At 41.6% G+C, this 19,489-nt stretch overlaps 1 protein-coding gene across 6 annotated transcripts in view; it reads right to left on the bottom strand.

Annotated features, from left to right (window-relative positions):
• The window catches only part of FGD5 (FYVE, RhoGEF and PH domain containing 5), a 155,197-nt gene that overhangs the window by 61,046 nt on the left and 74,662 nt on the right, over window positions 1-19,489 (bottom strand). For all 6 annotated transcript variants that reach the window (XM_043552084.1, XM_043552082.1, XM_043552085.1 and 3 more), the window contains exons 4-5: window positions 14,016-14,074; window positions 13,871-13,901 (exon numbers count right to left, since the gene is read on the bottom strand). In XM_043552084.1, the coding sequence (XP_043408019.1) occupies window positions 13,871-13,901; window positions 14,016-14,074 (90 nt within the window). The remainder of the gene's footprint in view (window positions 1-13,870; window positions 13,902-14,015; window positions 14,075-19,489) is intronic.

A 19,489-nucleotide genomic window follows, 5' to 3' on the forward strand; every position in this document is an offset into this window, starting at 1 on the left:
CCCGATATGAAGACTCTGCTCCACTCTATCCTGACAGTGACGTATAGAATACGCAGGAAGAACCTTTTAAAGCATGAAGTATTCCAGTGAGGATTCTGTTGACACTGCACATGAGGAGACCAAGGATCAAGTAAGCACAACCCCACTGATAGAATTAAAGCCCTGAGAAGTGTAAGTGACTTGCCCAGGATTACACAACAAGTCATAGTAGAGCTCAAAATAGAACCCAAGTCTGCATTCTCCTAGTCCAGGGCTTTAGCCAAAAGACCAAAGAGTATCAGGGGTCACTATTCCAACAGGTTCAAACAAGCTGAATTCTGCTTTAGCCTGAACTCTCTGGCTTGAGACAGACAGATTCAGTATCCTAATGGTCTGGGTGACCCCATGCTGTGACTGTATTTCTTCACACACTACTGTGAAAACCGCAAGTTATTATTAAAAACAACCTTCTCTTTTTTTTTTAAAATGATCTATTAACCACATACACTGTCTGCCCACATCAGCTTATTCATCTGACGGGAAAAAATGCAGTTGTTTTAACACTCCATGGGAAGCTGATTCTGCCGGGTGAGTTAATAGAAATGGTAGCAAGTTTTTTCCACTCAGAGACAATTTCCTGGCCTTCTGCCGCACTGTGTGTAGTGTGGTTGAATGTGCTGAGAAAGGAAGCAAGGGCTCAATAAAAAGAAACCGCTACGGTCATATATCTCGTTCAACGGTGCACTGCTTCTTACATCCAACCATGAACAAGGATGAGTAGATCAGTTTGGAGAAGCTAAGAATCTTCTCCCACTAGATCTAGTAGACATGATCTAGGAGACTTCCAACATGTCAAACTTTTAGGGATTGAAAAATTATTTTTTTTTCATTCCCTTTCCATTTTTAATTTCACAGCTTGCCGGTAATGAGAATTGCTGAGATGCTGCCAAGAACCTGTCCTGAGACAGCTTAACTTTGCCCATCCAAGAGGTCTGGATAGTTCACCTAAGTGTTAGAGATAGGCTTGGAAGTACAAACCTCCATGAAACCTGGTAACCGACAGGTACAAACACCCACGAATTCTGAGGCTGTTCCAACGTGGATCCAAATTTTACCTTGGGCCGCATCTCCAATAATTGTGAAGGCCAGCCCTTCAGCTCATGTAAATCATGGTAGCTCCATTGACTTCAAGTGTGCTATCTGGATTTACCCCAGCTGAGGGCTATGTAGATGTGATTTTAGTGCTGGTGAAAGGTGCTAGGTTAACAGTACTGGGGTCTGAACTACTCTCTCTATCTGCAGAACAGGCACAGCACAGACAGAGACAGAGCTGGGGAAAAAAGCTATTCTGAGCTAAAGGACAACACTGGCACAAGAAGAAATGGGTATAAAGTGGCCATGAATAAATTTAGGCTCGAGATTAGTTGAAGGTTTCTAACCCTCAGAGGAGTGAGGTTCTGGAACAGCCTCCCAATAGGAGCTGTGGGGGCAAACAACCTAACTAATTTAAGAATGCAACTTTATAAGCTTATGAACAGAACTATATGATGGGATTGTCTGTGATAGCAGGGGACTGAACTCAGTGATCCAGGAGGTCTTTTCCAGTCCTATGTCCTAATGTAATCCTCCACCTTACCTGGAAGAACTGACTATGGGTAAGAGTGAAGATGGTCCATTCATTCTTTGGATTCTCTTTTGCAACAGCCAATTAGTGCCAGGTGTGGTGAACATGCTAGTTCACTGGGAACCAGAATGGGACTTATTTAATTTAAACCACCAAAAGGTGCTCAGAAGCTGTATCTACACTGGGAACATTTGGATCTGTAATTCTTCACTGGCGGACGAATGGTAGAAGCTGTAGCGTAGACGGGGGCAGGTGTTTTTATCACTGTGTTACTACAGCTGGTAAAAAAAGAGGAACAAAAATCATGAACATTTCCACCTATATTTCTGAATTTTGAAATGTTTTGATCAACTCTATGGCTGGCCCCAAACAGGATGCAAGTCTCATGAAAATTTTCATAAAGAATTGCATTGCATTTTTCCTTCAAAATTTCAAAAATTGTCCAGTTCTAGTTGTCATGTCTGTGCCATGTCTACATCACTCCACCACCGATGCCTCCATCATGGTTATCCCATTACAGGTGCAAGTTTTCCTCGTTTAAACATGCTCAGCTGGTTACAGTTTCAGACAATAAAGACCCCAGCTGAATTTAAACTGTTCATACAGAGGTGGAAGACTTTCATATTCTTTTTTCCCATTCTTTGTAGCAACCAATCCCCCTTCTGGGTGCCTCTCCTAATTGAAATGAATCTACTAATCATTTTGAAGTTCCTCAGTCATTGCAATTAACTCAGGGTTTAGAAAAGAGAAGTTTAGCAGCTGTAGCAAGTACACCCCAAATCTGCTTAAGTAATTGATTAGAATGTTGAGGAGTTGCCACCCATTCCAAATGAACATCCACAGAACAAATAACTGCCCATTTTATACCATAAAGGAATGAAAAGACTAGCACCTCTTTTCCACTCAATGTCAGCAAATTTAATTAATCATTAATTGCCCAGCCTTGTGATTATAATTAACTCTCTGAGAAATTATTGAATTCCAATTGCCCGGATAGCCAGCCTCACAATAATTAGTATCAAATCCTGAAATATAATAGTAATTTTTTGGAAATGGATGTTTATTGCTATTATGCCATTGCTGAAAGTGCTGAGTGCCTGGGAAGCCATTAATCAAAGGTAAAATTCTTGTGCAGTCCAACTCCAATCCATTATGGCACCTGAAGGTCTCCAAATTCATTATCTGAACAACCCAGCCAAACATAGAAGGTACCAAACACTGAGTCCATATAATTTCCTGCTGGGTCAGAATTTCCTTAAAACAGAGGCATGAACCAAACCCGTTCCATTTCAGCCTCTGCTCATAGCAATCGATCCCCAAAAGGACTCAGTCTTGCACTCTGATACGTGGGCGCACAGTACTACACTACTTTGTAAAATCTGCTCTAGTGTTTGCGTATGCATGTAAGTTGACAAACTGGATAGGTGACCCACATTCACTTATAGCAGGGTAGGCGCAAGGGTTCAAAAGACTGAATTATTGAAACATAAGTCTTGTATTAATTTTTGGTGTATACAAACAAGTGTATATATAAAAACATAATGCACATATCGCACCTTCTACGTGAGGCTCTCAAAGTACTTGACAAACATTCATGAACTAAATCTCCCATCTCCCTTTGGATATGGTGTTCTTACCTCCAGCATTGCTCAGGTACTACACAGCTGGAAGCCCTAGAAAACTAAGTTGTATAGATTTGGAAATTGAGGGAAAGGAGGCACACAGATGTTCACAACTATCATTAAAGCAAAGAGAATGTTTTGCTTTTTCATCTGTGCACACAGCTACTTGTCATGAGATATTTGCCTAAGGACAGCACCCAACAGAATCTCTGAGCCTCGATTGCCACTGGAAACTGCATATAACTTGGATCTTGTGAAAGTCATGGAGCTCAGAGAGGCTAAAGCTATGTCTACACAGCAATTAAACACCTGCGGCTGGCCTGTGTCAGCTGACATAGGCTCACAGGGCTTGGGCTGCGGGGCTGTAATATTGCTGTGTAGACTGTTGGGCTCAGGCTGGAGCATGGGCTTTGGGACCCTGCCCACTTGCTGGGTCCCAGAGCTCGGATTGCAGCCTGAACCAAAACATCTACATGGCAATTTTACAGTCCAATCCCAGCCCAATCCCAGCGAGCCCAAGTCAGCTGACACAGGCCAGCCGCAGGTGTTTAATTGCTATGTAGACATAGACAGTGAGAGGAATGTTCATAGTAAGTGGTGCTGGGATGTCAGTATGTGGCACTCTTCTCTCTGAGTAAGCACTGAAGTGAATACTGGCTCCAGAGTTAAAATTCTGATCCAGAGCCAGAAGTGTGTTTGGATTTCAAACACCCTAATGATCTGGGGTGTTCAGATCTGGTGTTCAGGTTTAAGTCCCCTCTTTACACTGAACTAATATCCAGCAGAATGTTAAGGGACACTCTGCAAGGGGTGGCATGTGGCAGATGAGGCTGACCACCTGTGGCCATTACAGATTCCATGACTCTTTCCATCAGACTAGTCAACCGTCATGTGCTGGCTATGTTCCTACTCAGGTAGTTCTATTCCGCCTCACTAAATTCCCCTTGCATTTTCAAAGGGATAGTCTCTTCTCCTTCACAACTTGTCAGACCATTGTGTAGTGTTGCTGTGCCCTGTGAACAAATACTATGTGTTCCACCCTAAAGGAAGCTGCATTTCCTTGGCAGGAGAGGTGTTCTCTGTGTTCTTTACCTCTCCAACAAATCTGTTGTGAAGCTTAAGGAGTTGGAGCCTGCTTCTTACATCCTTACTCACACTGAGTACCACTTTATGCCTTGAGTAGTCCCACTGACTTCAGTGGGATGATTTGTGAGAAAAGGTACAACTCAGGGAGAGGAAGAGTATCAAAAGTTGACTCTCTTTATATACAAAGTTATCTGAGCTCTGCATATGAAAAGGTGGTCTAGATATGCAATGTATTATTATTAATAATTATTAGTGTTAGTAGTAGAAGCTGTGATTCTGATACCTTCTAGATGCCCTTTCTTTATCCTGGCCACATGGCTTTTTTATGTCTAATATAGTGAAAGCATTAAAGATTGGAAGAAATTTTTTCTTTGCTGTCCTACCCTGCCCCCATTTGCTTTTTTACAATGCCCCATCGTTTGTTCACTTAGCACGTGTGCACATCAAATCCACGCATTGGTTGGGAGGAGATTCCCTCCAATAATACAGTAAGTCTGCTTCCTTTTCCGGCTGTAAACAGTCAGGTGCAGCGATTCCATGTACGTGTCAAAGGTCAATTTGCAAGTTTCATGCAGCTCATATATTTTTGTTATGCTTTTTTTCTCCTCGGGTTTGTTCCTTCCAGCCCCATAGGCCTTAGAATGTTTAACCTTGCATGACCTCAATCAGATCAGGCTAAGTTGTTTTCTCCATTGCACTAAACAACAACTTCAGGCAAGGCAAGTGCCCAGCAGGCAAAACTATGTGGAGATACTAGTAGATTCTCAAGTAAACTTGAACAGTTACTTTGGCATTAGTGGGAATGTGTTCTGCCCTAATTTCTCACTTCTACTTAAAAATAATACAGTATAGAGCAATTTTGCATAGGATTCCTGATACCTGTCTGCTTGTCTCATGCATAGACAGAATAAATTAGGTTAGATTAGAAAGAAAGTTGGGTGGACGAAAGTGGAGAGAGAGAAAAAGAAAGAGCCTGAAGATGAAGCAAAAAACAAAAGTGATTTTACATCTTCGCTCCCAAAGTTAGGCAGAGACTGATTAATAGATTCATAGATTCCATGGCCGGAAGAACCATTGTGATCATCTAGTCTGATTGCCCATATAACACAGGCCTTAGAACTTCCCTAGAATCATTCCTAGAGCAGATCTTTTAGAAAAACATATGATATAGTTTTTAAAATTTCCAGTGATGGAAAATCCACCATGACCCTTGGTAAATGGTTCCAGTGGTTAACTATTCTAACTTAAAAATTTATGCCTTATTTCCAGTCTGAATTTTTCTAGCTTCTACTTCCAGCCATTGGATTGTATTATACCCTTCTCTATAATTTCGTTATAGCTGCCTTCACTTCCCCTCTAAAGCAAGTCTTTTTTTAACCAATACATCCTTCTTCCTCAATTGTGGGATTGTGGCTTTTTGGGCATCTAGCAAGTGTTTGGTGTTCTTAAATAATTCCCAATTATCATTCACATTTTTATGATTAATTTTTCCTCCCGGTTGATTTGGCTTATAAGTCCCTCTTGATTACGCAGCTTTTTTCCCCTACACAGTTCAGATAGGTGTGTAAAGATCCTGTTCCCTACTGTGATTTTGTGGTCTGTAGCAGACACCAGCTATTACCCCATTTTGTGCTTTATCTGTTAGGACATTGATCCATAAGCACTCAAAATAATTTTCTTCCGAGTTATCAGTGACTCGGAAACAGGTAATGCCATTTTTGACATAGAGTGCCACTCCCCCTCCCCTTTTGCCCACTTTATCCTTCCTAAATAGGTTATAACCTATAAGCAATCAGTTAAAGCATCATCATCATCATATTATTATTATTTCTTCTGGAAGAGCCCACAGTGTACAAGGTACTATTCAGTCATAATGGAAGTCATGATCCTTGCCATGATGAGTATAACTGTGGGTAGAATGTGGCCTGTGGAATCTTATTACTGGTGGTGATACACAAACCAGGAAAAAACAACAACTTGACTTTCAGATCTCAGAATGTGTTTGTGGTGCTGGCAATGAGGAAAAACACATCTTCTTACTTATCAATAGAGCATATCTGATGTGGAGGTATTGAGAGAAAATAAACATGGCCACAATGCCATTTTTGCAATCACTTTTTGGAGTAGAACAGTACTTTAAGTAATGACACATCTTGGCTTAAAATCCTCCCTCAGCTGGGGTAAATCAGTGTAGCCCATTTACTTCAAGGGAACTGCATGAATCAGATGACACCAGATCTTTAGCTGGTGTAAACTGACACAGTTTTATTAATATCTATTAAAATGAAGCTATGCTGATATACACTAGCTGAAGATCTGACCCTGTAAGCCATAATGGCCAGAAAACATTCTAACGGAAGCAAGCCCAGTAGAATTTCACCTAGAGCATTTCAACAAGTCTCAAGGACTATTTTGGTTTAGGATGAGATTTGTGAGCTTTCAAATAAAGAAGGAAACTTAAAAAAAATAACAATAACAGAGAAACTGTGGGATGGGAATGAACTGACCGGATATATTAATGAAAAACCTCAGCTGTTTTTCAGGACTCTGTTCCCAGGTGGAGACATTAATATTTCAGCTGGAGAAATTATGTCTGTACACAGAGTGTTTATCCTTATCACAGCAAAACACCTGTCCAGTTCTCAGACTTCTACACTTTTCAGTTGATAAAGACCTACATATTAATGGAAATTGCCTTGTGTGTCTATGTAGAGTTTTCATTGTCTAAAAAAACCAAACTGATAATCTACATGATATATATCAGTAGCGGGAGGCCAGTAGCGTCAGCCCATTGGGGAAGTATGAGAGATGGTGGGGGAGTAGAATTGTAGGGGGGTACAAAGTCTTCATTGAACATAACAATTTGCATAAAATGGAGCAGACTTCTAGAGCCACCCTCTCCTCTGATATGGTGGAGTGGCCCATAAAGACTACATGCCCCAGGATGCAATGCTCCAGTCTTCTCTGACTGTCCCAGCATTATATTCTAGGGGGACCTGTAGTCTTTGATTTCTGCACCTCCATATTAAAGCTGAAGGCAGACATGCCTTTTAATATTTTGTGAGCCATGTTTGCCTTGCGTGTTGCTCTTTGGGGCATCCTCATTATCAGCTTCAACCTCTCTCCTGGTCTTGAAAGGGGAAATGGCACCTCTAATTAAAAAGTGGCACCTCTACGGTGGCAGAGTGAGTGGCCCACGCACTACACTGAACAGTGATCTTCCCAAATTTCTCATTACTGAGCCCAGCAGAAACAATGCCAGATGAACGGCAGGAAATTCTAACTATCGCGGCAGACACAATTAGTCTCTTATCCTGCTATTGCTGGGTACAATCTAGGTCAGGGACCCTGACCTCAGCACGAACACACACACACAAACAAATCCAAAACACTGCAAATGAGTTTAAGAACTGGCAAACTGTAGTGTGCACATTTTGAATACTGTATCAATAGGGCTTGTTACAAGGAACTTGACCCGACGCCAAGCGTGATTTTTTTTCCTTTTAAGAGATGTACAAAATGGTCTGACAGCCATTTTGGCTCAGGGTTCACACTGTAAAATCCCTCTAGTGCATGCAGAGTTATTTTCCCACTGCAGATGAAGAGAACAATGAATAAATAAATAAAGAAAATAAATTCAGCCTAACGAAATTGAAGATGGGCTATTGTTCTCTGACACAATTTGTTTTTAGGCTTTTGTCAAGCGTTTCAGACAGTGTATCAGCCAAACAAGCTCTTCTTTTGGCCAGACTTCTCCATTCACTAAAGCATTTCATTAGGAAAATAATCACTTGATTGGTCCAACCAAACTTTGAACAGTACCCAAGGAATCCACAGCAGAAACAAAAATATGCCTCAGCCAATCACTCACCAGATGATCTCTTCCAGCCTTTTCCATTTAAGTAGTGATTAAGATATCTTTGGTCTATCAAGGCTTTAGGGCCAAAAAGGTTACTTTCTGTAAAAGTTGGTCCCAACGTAATAGTGTGCTGAGAGTAGAGAGAAGATTGCATGCTATGTTATCTAGCATGCCTGTTTAGGTCTTTACATGATGTCCATCTAAATAGTACTGAATCGATGAAGTGAGCTGTAGCTCACGAAAGCTTATGCTCAAATAAATTTGTTAGTCTCTAGGGTGCCACAAGTCCTCCTTTTCTTTTTGCGGATACAGACTAACACGGCTGCTACTCTGAAACCTGAATAGATATAGTGCACTGCATGCTATATTTGATAATGTACAGTCATAGCTCTGTTTGTATCAAGGAATTAAATCAGGTGCCGCTTATTTTCTTGTGCATGAAAGAATGTTGGTGAGATAGTGCTACCTCAGAGGAGTTCTGGAAATTAAACTCAATCAGCAAGACGAACTTTTAAGGTAAGCCATATGTACATCTTGAAAACTCAGGTATGCTACATTTTCAAGTAAACAGCGAGAGCATATTGATATATTTTTGCGCTCAGTTGTTTCCTCAAGGTTACTTCTCTATTACTAGCCTTGGAGAAGCTATGGAGTCCAGCCCAAGTCTGGGTTCCCAGCTTGTGCAGAGCCTGGTATATTTTGCGTCTATTAGTACACTGCCCTTTGTGCAATCTGCTCCATGCTGTGCAACTCCTTGCTACCCAGGGAGAAATTCTTTGTGTAAGATGGAGGGATGCCTTTAGCAAACCTTGGTCACACGTTAAAATTAGAGGTGAGACCAAACTGCAACGGAAGACCCAAACCACCTTGAATGTTGATGAAACTCATATTTGGATCCTAATATGAGCATAGAAGTTCTGGCCCATCTTTATGAAAAGAACCTGAACCAGAATAGAAGATCAGATCTCCTTAAACTTTGGGGAATTTAGGGTGTCAGTTTTTCAGTGCAGACAAATCTCTTGGGATAATTTCATTCACTCCTTGACTTGAAGAGATAAGTGATGATAATTTCAATGGGAATTATGCACACAAATTGGAGTGAGGGATGGATTGAGGCTAATTATGGCCTAAATTTAAAAAAATGAAAAGTGAGGGAGAAGCAACCCTGGAAGGGGTGAGGAAGCCAGAGCAGATGCTGGGAAAGACTGCCCCATTACCAAGAGTTTGGGGAATCTTTGCAAGGTCCAGACTGCCTGATTTGTTCACCTGGTCTGAGTCCTGTAAAGAACATACCCCAGAGAACGGCAAATAACATACCCTTAGAGTAGGGCAAATAACATCTAACCCTCCAGATTATTATCACAACTACCACTCCAACTGATACAGAGTTTCTGAGTTAACACAATGTTTCCACTCTTTCAGCTCAATAGCAGAGTGGGTGTATGGAAATGTCATCATTTTGGCAATCAATCAAACTATTAAAGTCTCTGCAGAAAGGCCAACCAGATTGATGGAAAATGCAGCTCCTGCGGCTGTCTTAAGAAAAGACTTCCCCCCCCCACCCCCAAAACCAGTCAGGGTGTGGTTTAGTTCTCAGTCTTCATTATTGAGATGTGGATTTGTAAAAGAAGATGAGACATTAAAAATAGCACTTTCAAAAGGTTTTGTTGAGAGAGATGATAATAAACCAGAAATAATAGTTTGTCCAAGCTCAGTTTTCCCAGGGGGCACTCTCAATGCCACTTTTGTTGTGGATAAGGAGCGACTGCTTTTCTTGGGACATTTGTGTGAGTTTGGGGTGCACAATGGGGTATTTGTGCCAGTTTCAGTGATACAATGTGGTACTTACATCAACCTGGGGTGCAAAGAGGAGTAATATTTTGTATCTGTAGAGGCACCCCCAATACTATGCAAATGCACAAAGCGACCTCTTTATTAATTATTATTATTTATTTGTAGTAAAATAGCATCTCAAAGCTCCAATCTGGGGTCAAGGACCCATTGGACTGAGGACAACACACATATGCAATAAAAAAGACAATCCCTTCTCCAAAGAGCTTACAATTTCAGCATATGATGAGGGGCAATAGGTGGATACAACAAATGAATGGCAGTGAGAGAAGACTCGGTAATAATGACATGATCACATTTAGTATAACAAGCAGCAGTCACAGCATATCAATTGCCTAGCTATTTTTGAGTGCCACTGTGATGCGGTAGCCAGCAAGGGTACCAGTTGCTGCCACGTGTGATGAAGTTTGCTTGTGAGGTAGGCACCTGTGCACTAAGGATAGGAATGAGACCACCAAATTCATTTCACAAGGATCTCCATCTCTGCTAACCTGAGGTGGATTTGAACCAGTGACCAAGAGGTGAAAGTTTTCTGATGAATTCATCCTTCTCATTATGTTATTTCCGAGGAACCATTTACACCTTATCTCTTCACAAGAAGTGGGATAGTTAATGAATAGAAACAATCAAGATTAATCTCAGAAAACAAACTTGCTGATCATTTTTATGGACAACAGTCCTCCAGAGTCTTTGTGTTCTTTCAGCCACTGTATATTTTTGGGAAGATGGAGGGGCATATTTCCAGAATGGAAACATGATCTAACTAAAGTTGTGCAGGTGGAACCTTATCTTAAAAATGGCGTCTGACTGGGATGAAGAACCTGGAAGGGTAGAAATTGTGACTGGTTAGAAGAGGAGTGAACAGCCAATATTAACTGTGGTATTTTCTAATTTTTGAGTGTCTGGCTTTGCAACCTTAATGTTCTTTTAACATTAGTAACATTGTTTTTTTGTGTGTAATAATATTAAAATGAAATATGGCTAACAAAATAAACCCACTTGAAGCAGAAGCTTCTCAGTACCCCACAGATGAACCCCAGCTGCAAGGTTCAAGACCAAAGTTTGGGGTGGTTTGGATCCTGAGGTTTGGCTCATCAAGGAAATGGAAAGGGTGCAGGGAGAAAGAGCTGTGAAGTATGGATCTGGAGTCCTTCAGAGTTTGGGGTGTTCAAATGCAATGGATTGGCATGGCCCCAAATCTCCTTTTAAATTTAAAATTCTTCCTTTGTTTCCCTAAATTTTTAAAAATTAATGTAATAAAGTGCAAAGGGAAACAACTATGCTGCTTTCTCCAGGAGTGAATGAATGAATGGCAAGGAAGATAATGAAATCCCTAGCTGAAGATTATTTAGTGAAACATTCAGTTATGGACCCAAACACTTACACTGAAAGCAAAACACCAACTGTTCTGCATGAAATTGATGACTAACAAGAACACAGAGAATCACCCAACATAGTAACATAGCTATCACAGGTATCCTTTCCCCGCTCTAATGAGGCTAACCGGCTGATCTAAGCCATATGTCTTAATCATCATGAAAACTGGGCTGATTTCCCTCCTGTCTTAAAACAGCATTTCAATATTGGCTAACAAACCTACAGCTAATGCTACGCAGTTTCTGCAATACACATTGGCTGTGTGGAAACTATACAACTTCCCCCAAGGGATAGCAGTGTGTGGTTTACATTTTGGGGTCAGACCAGGAAAGCCCTCTTTGTTTTCATTCACTTGTACCTTCAAGCCAACTTTGTGGTGCTAAGTAGATAAAATTAGTGTCAAAGCAGAGTTTTCCTGTAACTAGTCTACGAGCTGTAATTTTTATGGGAGTTCTTTCTATTATGGATTACCAGCAGTTTAGGATTTTTTCCAGCTGGAATGGAGTGGTGCATACTCTCTCTCACATGAATGTTTCTAAGCTAAAACCTTCTAAGCACAGGCATAAAACAAAGGCCCCATCCCCTGGATACAGCTGTCAGCTTGGAAATGAGAGCAAAAAAGACATTTCCTGTTCTTTTCAAATGGTTTTCCCAGGCAGTAAATGCTCTTATAACCTGCACATAATCCCAGAATCAAACACCCTGTAAGATTAGGTGCTATCTAGCTTCCAGCTGAGGTGAACTTTAGCATGATTCCAGTCAGTTTAGCCAATGGGAAGCTCCCCTTTGGTTTACCTCACAGAATTGTTCCCTCCAGATCATGAAGCTCCTCATGGAAGTCCCAGCTGCAGTAGCACAGAGGCTACACACCCACTAGCCATGTCTAGGCAGTGAATTCTATAAAAAACGTGCTACCACCAGTTTGGCTGAACTGGGTTAGTACTGGTGGGAGCGCCCGTGTAGACAAAACTGGCAGCAGGTGCTGTTTTTACCAACTGGTCCAATGGATGAGAGACTCCGCTAACTGGTGAAGTCTCTTTTAATGACTGGCTACCAGTTGGCAGGTTCAGCAATCTCCAGTTTGTTCGCTTAAAAGCAATTGTCTGCAAGGTGTTCATCATACTGGAGACTGCTGTCCCGCTGCCCAAGCTTGGGTAGGCTTTTCAGCTTCGGCAACTGGCCTGAGAGAAGCACAAGGAGGAGGCAGAAATGCCCTGTTGATTTCCTATTTTCCTTATTTTGTTCTTTTTGAAAGACGCTCCCCACTGTTAAGGATTGGGGAATCTTCCAAGGACACCCCAGTACTATCTTTTGCATTGTCACAGAGTTTATTCCTCAGCAGGAGGGCTAAGCTCTGTTCTTTCACTATCCCCTCCCAAACACAGCCATGCAAGACTTTTGGAATGAGATCTAGTAAGCTGTGGCACAGTCTCTAGGGAAGAAATGTGGATTGGGACACTTAGAACCAGTATGGACAAAGCATTAGAGGACCTAGGAAACAGGCCTGCATTGGCCAGGAGATGAACGGAATGATTTATTAGGTCTTTTCTGTACCTAATTTCTATGATTCTGTGAGCAAACCTCAAGCACTGCCCCAGAGGTGAAAATAAGCCAGTCCGATACGGTGTACCGGAAAGAGCTGGTACACAGCTGGTCGTACCGGCAGGAGGCAGCTTCCCCAGGCTGACAATTTAAAAGGGCCCTGGGCTCCTGGCAGTGTCTGGAGCCCCTGGCCCTTTAAATCCCCGCTAGAGCCCCACCGCCAGAGCCCCGGGGTAGCAGCGGCGGGCGGGAGCCCTTGGGCTCCGGTGGTGATTTAAAGGGCCCCAGGATTTAAAGGCCCCACCCCTTCCACCCGAGGCCCCCCACCTCCCTTGCTCAGGACCCCGGCCCTGCATACCGGTAAGTCCCTTAAGTTACTTTCACCCCTGCACTGCCTACCCTGCCTGCTCTCCACTAGCTGTCTCTGGCTTGGTGTGGGCCTAGCCATGCCCATGGCATGATTGGCTGTACCCCAAACAGAAAGCACAACTTAATGGGAGCAAAATGAATCCACTCAAACAAGTTCACATGGACCCTCTGCAAGTCTTCTTCACCTACACTGCTTTCCCCTAAGATAGAATTCTCATCTCTCTATCTCAATCACGATCTCCTTCTCTGACTCACTCTTCTTCTCTCTTCTACGTATGAAATGTTATTCTCTAAAGAAAAATACTCTCCACAAATAAAAGCCTGGTGCGGTTTGTTGCCCGTAGTTCTTTCTTATGGATGAGAAACTCCAGACTTTTGGCACACACAGAAAGAGTAGTTTATCAGAAGACAGATTTCTTTGCAATGCCTCAGCAAGCACCTCCCCACTATAAGCCACTCCTAATAGAATTCACCTCAGTCTCTTCAATGCTTTTTCTGTCTCCTAAATTACAGCTAAGTAAGAGGGCAATTAGGTTTCAACAATTAAAATGATTTACTTACCGCACGTAACAGCCGGAGCATCTCCACATATCTGCAGAAAGAGACAGAATTATATTAATTGCCATCAAGCTAGCACTGGATGAATCAGGGTGGAATGTGCAGCTTCATTTAAAAGATAGCAGCCAGATTTTAACAGTGAACTCACACTTTCTCCGAAGACACCAGCTCCTGGGCTATGAGATAAGCTCTGGACTGGCCTTCTTTCTGTTGAAAAGGAAACCACAGGTGTTAAGAAATCTCCCATCCCCAAACAGAAAACAGGAAGAGCCAGAGAATGCCCTCAATCTGCATGATCCTTGAATGTGAGGCAGGGACTGTCTTTCTATTCTGAGTTCGTACACCGCCTAGCAGAACGGGGTCCTGATCCACAACTGCAGCTCTGCTGCTGCAATAGAAATAAATAAATAAATAAATAATATACAGCCTGAAATGGGGTCATGCTCTCAAGATTCAGGCCGTTGTTTTGGTGGCTATGGACTGACTCCTGACCATAATGATGTCAGAGAGAAAATTCCCATTGATTTCAATAGGGCAAAAATTCATCAGAAAGAAAGGCAAACAGATTCTAACTCTAGAAGGGTAATTTCATGACTGCAGGAGGCGAAGCTCATCAACTTTGTTCAGGCCGCTCATGTGCAAGGAAAAGTGTTTTGTTTTTTAAATAGTTATATTCCAAACTGTTCCCACTCCAGTGCAAGCTACAGAAGAAAACAAGTTCAAAGGGCTTTATTGCATGCTAAGCACATTTGATGAAGTTAAACTGTGATAGATATATCCTGAAAGCAAACAGTGCAGTATTAAAGCAAATAACATCATTTTGAGATCACAGTGGAATGCATTTAAATCGGCAGAGATCTCCGAGGACGCAGAAATCTGCCAAAGAAGCAATGGCAGTGGTTCTTCAAGGCTCAAGAGGCTAATTATGATGCTTTGCTCTGGTTTCATGAATCATTTGTTTAAAATCGATTTACTTATTTAGTCTATTTATTTAGGACATTTTTAACAGGTTTATAAACCATTGCCATATAAATATCAGAGACAAAATGCTAATCATTACAAGAATGAGCTTTTGTTTAGAGAATAATTATATAGTGATATAATCAGCAGATCCCTCTATTTAACAGGTTGTTACCATATTACACAGTGAGCTTCTTTACTAAGGTAAGAAATGGACAAAGCGTTGAAACCTTTATTGAGAAAGAAATCTTATACTAAAGTAAGTTTGACTTATACAGCACCGATACTTAAGCAAGGAAGCAGCCTTACAAGAGGCCATACAACATGCCATTTATTCTTAAAAGGCAGGAGGCAGCATCAAGTATATTGTTTAAAGGGACCAGGTGTGTCATTAATTCATTGCTTAAAGAGCCTCCTTTAGAAGGAGTACAATCAAGCAGCCGGGAGATGCTGAGCTGTCGTGCACTAAGCTGGTTATTGTAATTTAGGTGCTTGGGTTGTTAGGGATCATGGTGCAATCATTTAATTCAGCCCCTCAATGAAGAGCATTTGTAGGGCCCCGGACCAAACTCCCAGATTCAAACTCCATCAACCTTGCTAAAGTTTAGAGCACATTCAAGCTTGGCAGTTCATCTCCAGTGTTTAAACACTGTAGTAATAGAAATCTGAACAGTAATTCTCCAAATTCCCCAAGCCTTTTTCGTCTCGACTAGTAATCTTGTGACATCAGGTTTTTTTTACCCAAAGTTTCTGCTCCTTCCTGCTTCCACTCAGGCTGGTAATAAGAAAGGTTGAAAACAGCTTAGGGAAGATTTAAGCATTTCCTAGAAGTGCTGGAAACTGAAATCCAGAAGCATGATAGCTGGACCATGAAAACCCAGATGCAAAATTGACTGAAATGAAATCAACCAATCTCGTTTCCATGTCCATCATTAATAAATCACAGAAAGAAAATAATCGGAATAAGCAATGAAAAGCAAAATTACATTTTAAAAATTCTTTCAGTTTTAAAGTGCTGTTCCCTACACAAGTAAGGATTTTTTTTAAAAAAAGTAGTGCATTTTATTTTGTCAGTGCCCCTTTAATATAAAAATGTTCAGCAGCAACAAATGAGTCCTAAAACTGTCTATAACAGAGCGATGCAGGGTTATTCAAAACACGCTGCAAGTAAATCTCTTTTTACTGTACAAATGAGTGAAGGAAAGGTCTGGTCCCTTGAGTCTCTAAAAATCGACATAATTTTGTAGTGTAGACATACCCAGTGATCATCTAATCATTCATTAGATTCAGTCATCTAATCCATCTCTCTGCCAATAGAAGATTGTTCCCTACTGTCTGTTACCTAGGACTTTATTGATTCTTGTTTAAATGGTCCAAAGAGGGGTGCTTCTCCCACTTTTCTTTGGGACACTGATCTACTGCCGTGGGACAGATGGTAGTATAGGCATTTTTTCCTGAAAGTCATCTTTTCCCTTTGTTAATTTCATTCCACTATTTGCAGTATACTCCTTGTATTACACTACCTATTTGTGTTTACACTTTACAATCATTTCTGAAGGGTTACCCTGTTTCTCTCTTTTTGTCACCAATGATGATACATGGCATACACTACTGTCGGCACACAGGAGCTATCACGTGTCGCTGGTCAGCATCAGGATATTCTGAGCTCTTTTTCTTCCCCACCCTTTTGACTTGCAGACATAAATCAATTGAATGGCAATTTTATTTCTGGATTACCAAACCTAATACTGGCCAGTTTGCACGTCCTCTTTTGACAGGCTTGGCCAAGAAGCGAAGTATATTTCACCATTGGTGTGGGCCCACTCGCCTTTCATGTATACAGATTGTCACGGTCTGTAATTCTACTTGTGATTAATATGTCTTAGTTGAGAGACAAAACACTGGGACCCCTGGGGTCACATGACCAGTCTAGGGTGAGTTTTGAGACAGTGTCTCTAGGCGTTGCCCGTCTTGTGTTATTTAATTACTGTTTGCTTAACCAGGAAATGAACTCTGAGATTGACGACAGTGTCCGGAGACGGACTTCTGGGAATAGCGGGAGGCAGGGGGTGCGGGTCCCTCAACTATCAACCTTCTAAAACAAAGCCCAAGTGATTATTAAAACATGACGGAGCTACCACATTTGTAGTGATCTTTACTGTATGCTCTTCAGCCCAGCAGTAAGCACTTTTGTACACTTCCTCCCCAGGCTGCTGCTTCAATAGCTGTGTACTCCAATCCCTGCTGTTTGTCTGTATTCAGCAGATGGAAGCAATGGATCTAGACAGAGGATTCTGGCTCTGTGCCTAACTGAGTCTTGTTGTCTTTATTAGCCTTATCTGTCCCACAATTTAAAATATATGCTATAGACAAGCAAAATGGCCCCTCAGATTGCCTGCCCTCAACAGTCAATGGAGTTTTCATCTGCTAATGAATCTGCTTCTATATCAGGTATAACTTCCTGACAGTGAGATCTCTTACTTTGGGGAATGGTCTCTTGAGGGATGTGGTGGAAGCCTCATTGCTAGTTCATTTAAAACTGGACTGAACAGAGCACCGGAGAATATGCTGGGGAGCACTGACTAGACAAAGTACTCTAAAGGCCTTTTCCATCTCTAAATACTATGAACTCTTATTGGTCTGGGGAGGGCCATGTAGTGCCCTGTTTGTTAAGCACGTGATTTCCATGCTGCTTCCAACTCCCATGGGCCTAGGGGAATAAAATCAGACTCTCTGGATTTGAACCATCTCTTGAGAGATAGTGCAAAGCAGGAAATCTAATCATCAAGCTGTCTTGCACGTTTTCCTAAACAAAACTCATATCCAACGCCTACCCAAAGAATATGCTGTTGTGACTCTTCCAAAATTGCACCCAAATAGTCAGCCACAATATTCCTCATTCAATGGCAGTCTTTAGTTTGTATATCAAAACACTGTGCTTTAACTATCATATACGAATACTAACAGCTGATTGCAAGTCACTTGACATAACCTATTCCTGTTCATGAATGGCATAATAGACAGCAGGGGCAGATGATGTGCCTCAAATTACCAGAAACATCTAATTAACACACAGAGACGCGTATTAGGATAAAGAATCCGCAGATTAATTGGTTACACACTCTGCATGGTGGGATATCAACCTGAAACTTAGGGCCCAGTCTTCTTCCAGAACAGTCAATGGAAGCCGGATGGGAAACTAAAACTCGAATGGCCCTGATTTTGCAAGCCTTTGGCATACAGAGCTCCCACTGACTTCAGTAAGACACAGAGCTTTGTGTAACTGAGAGCTCACTGTACCAGACTTGGGAATGTTGAGTTTGCTCAGCCTAGTCGTTGTTCTTCATTTAGAAAAGTATAAAGCCTCATCAGTGGATTATTTTTTAAAGATTGAAGGTCTTGCTGGACAGGAAAAAGACTACTTGACCCACAAAGCAGCTAGTTTTGGTGTATCTCTATCCCATCTCCCTGCTCTGTTAGTGCTTCAGTGCCTTGTTCTAAGAACTCCTCAACCTCCTTGCATGTCTCATCTCAGTCTCCAAGCTCTCAAGGATTACAACAGCATGGTCTGGTCACAGGGGAATGATGATGACCTGGATATTCTCCACATGACCCATTTTCAATTCATGGCACCCTAATGCCCTGGTTTGGTTCACAAAGCAGCTCCAGAGGAATGTCCTCCTGACTGAGAATCAAGGTCTCACAATATGAAATGGGAAAAAGATAAAATGAAATAATAAAAAGGATTAAATGAAAGAGAAAGAAAAAGAAAAGAAAAATAGATATTGTACTATAACAAAACCATGGCCACCTAGAACAACACATTTGTCACTATGCTATATACCATGGCCACCCAGATCTTCACAGCAACAAAATATACAGAATTCAGATTACATCCTGCTCCAAAAGCATAGGCCTTGAACCAATGGGAACTCTCCTATCAGCTGTTAGCAGTATAGGTTTTATGACACACAGTTCAGCAATTCTGATTCCATCCTGAGGAGGGCAGTGGTGTGTGCACACACATGGCCATAAACACACACAACATGATTCATTACAATATTAAGAAAACTAAAATCAACTTCTTTCTTCAAGCATGGACTGTCAAGTGTTAATGCTTTTGAACATACTCTAACACAATTACTATATTTATTACCTCAAATAAAAATAACAACACATACCATACGTAGCTGCTTTCATCAAGGATCTCAAACTGCTTTTACAAAGATTAATGAACTATGCCTCACAATCCCCCCACGATGTGGCTAAGCATTTTACAGACGGGAAAACTAAGGCACAGAGATGCTATGTGACTTGCCCAAGGTCAGTTTCTCTCTCTAAGCAAACTCTAGCAAACAGCATGATTCACAATCTGTGTAGAACTTCACATCAAAGCTCTAATGGTCTTCAATAGACCAGTAAAAGGAGGGTGGCAAGAGTGCTGGAGAGGTAGACCTTGCCTGCTGAGATTGGAGACTCCAATGGGGGTTGCCAACCCTCCAGGATCGTCTGGGAGTCCCCCAGGAATTAAAGATTAATCTTTAATTAAAGATTATGCCATGTGATGAAACCTCCAGGAATACCAAACTTGGCAACCCTAACTGTGTCCTCTCTTGACATTCTCCACATTGTTATTTTCTCTTTCGCTGCTCTCAGAGTGCA

Source organism: Chelonia mydas, chromosome 7, assembly GCF_015237465.2.
Source record: "Chelonia mydas isolate rCheMyd1 chromosome 7, rCheMyd1.pri.v2, whole genome shotgun sequence".
NCBI classification, from domain to species: Eukaryota; Metazoa; Chordata; order Testudines; family Cheloniidae; genus Chelonia; species Chelonia mydas.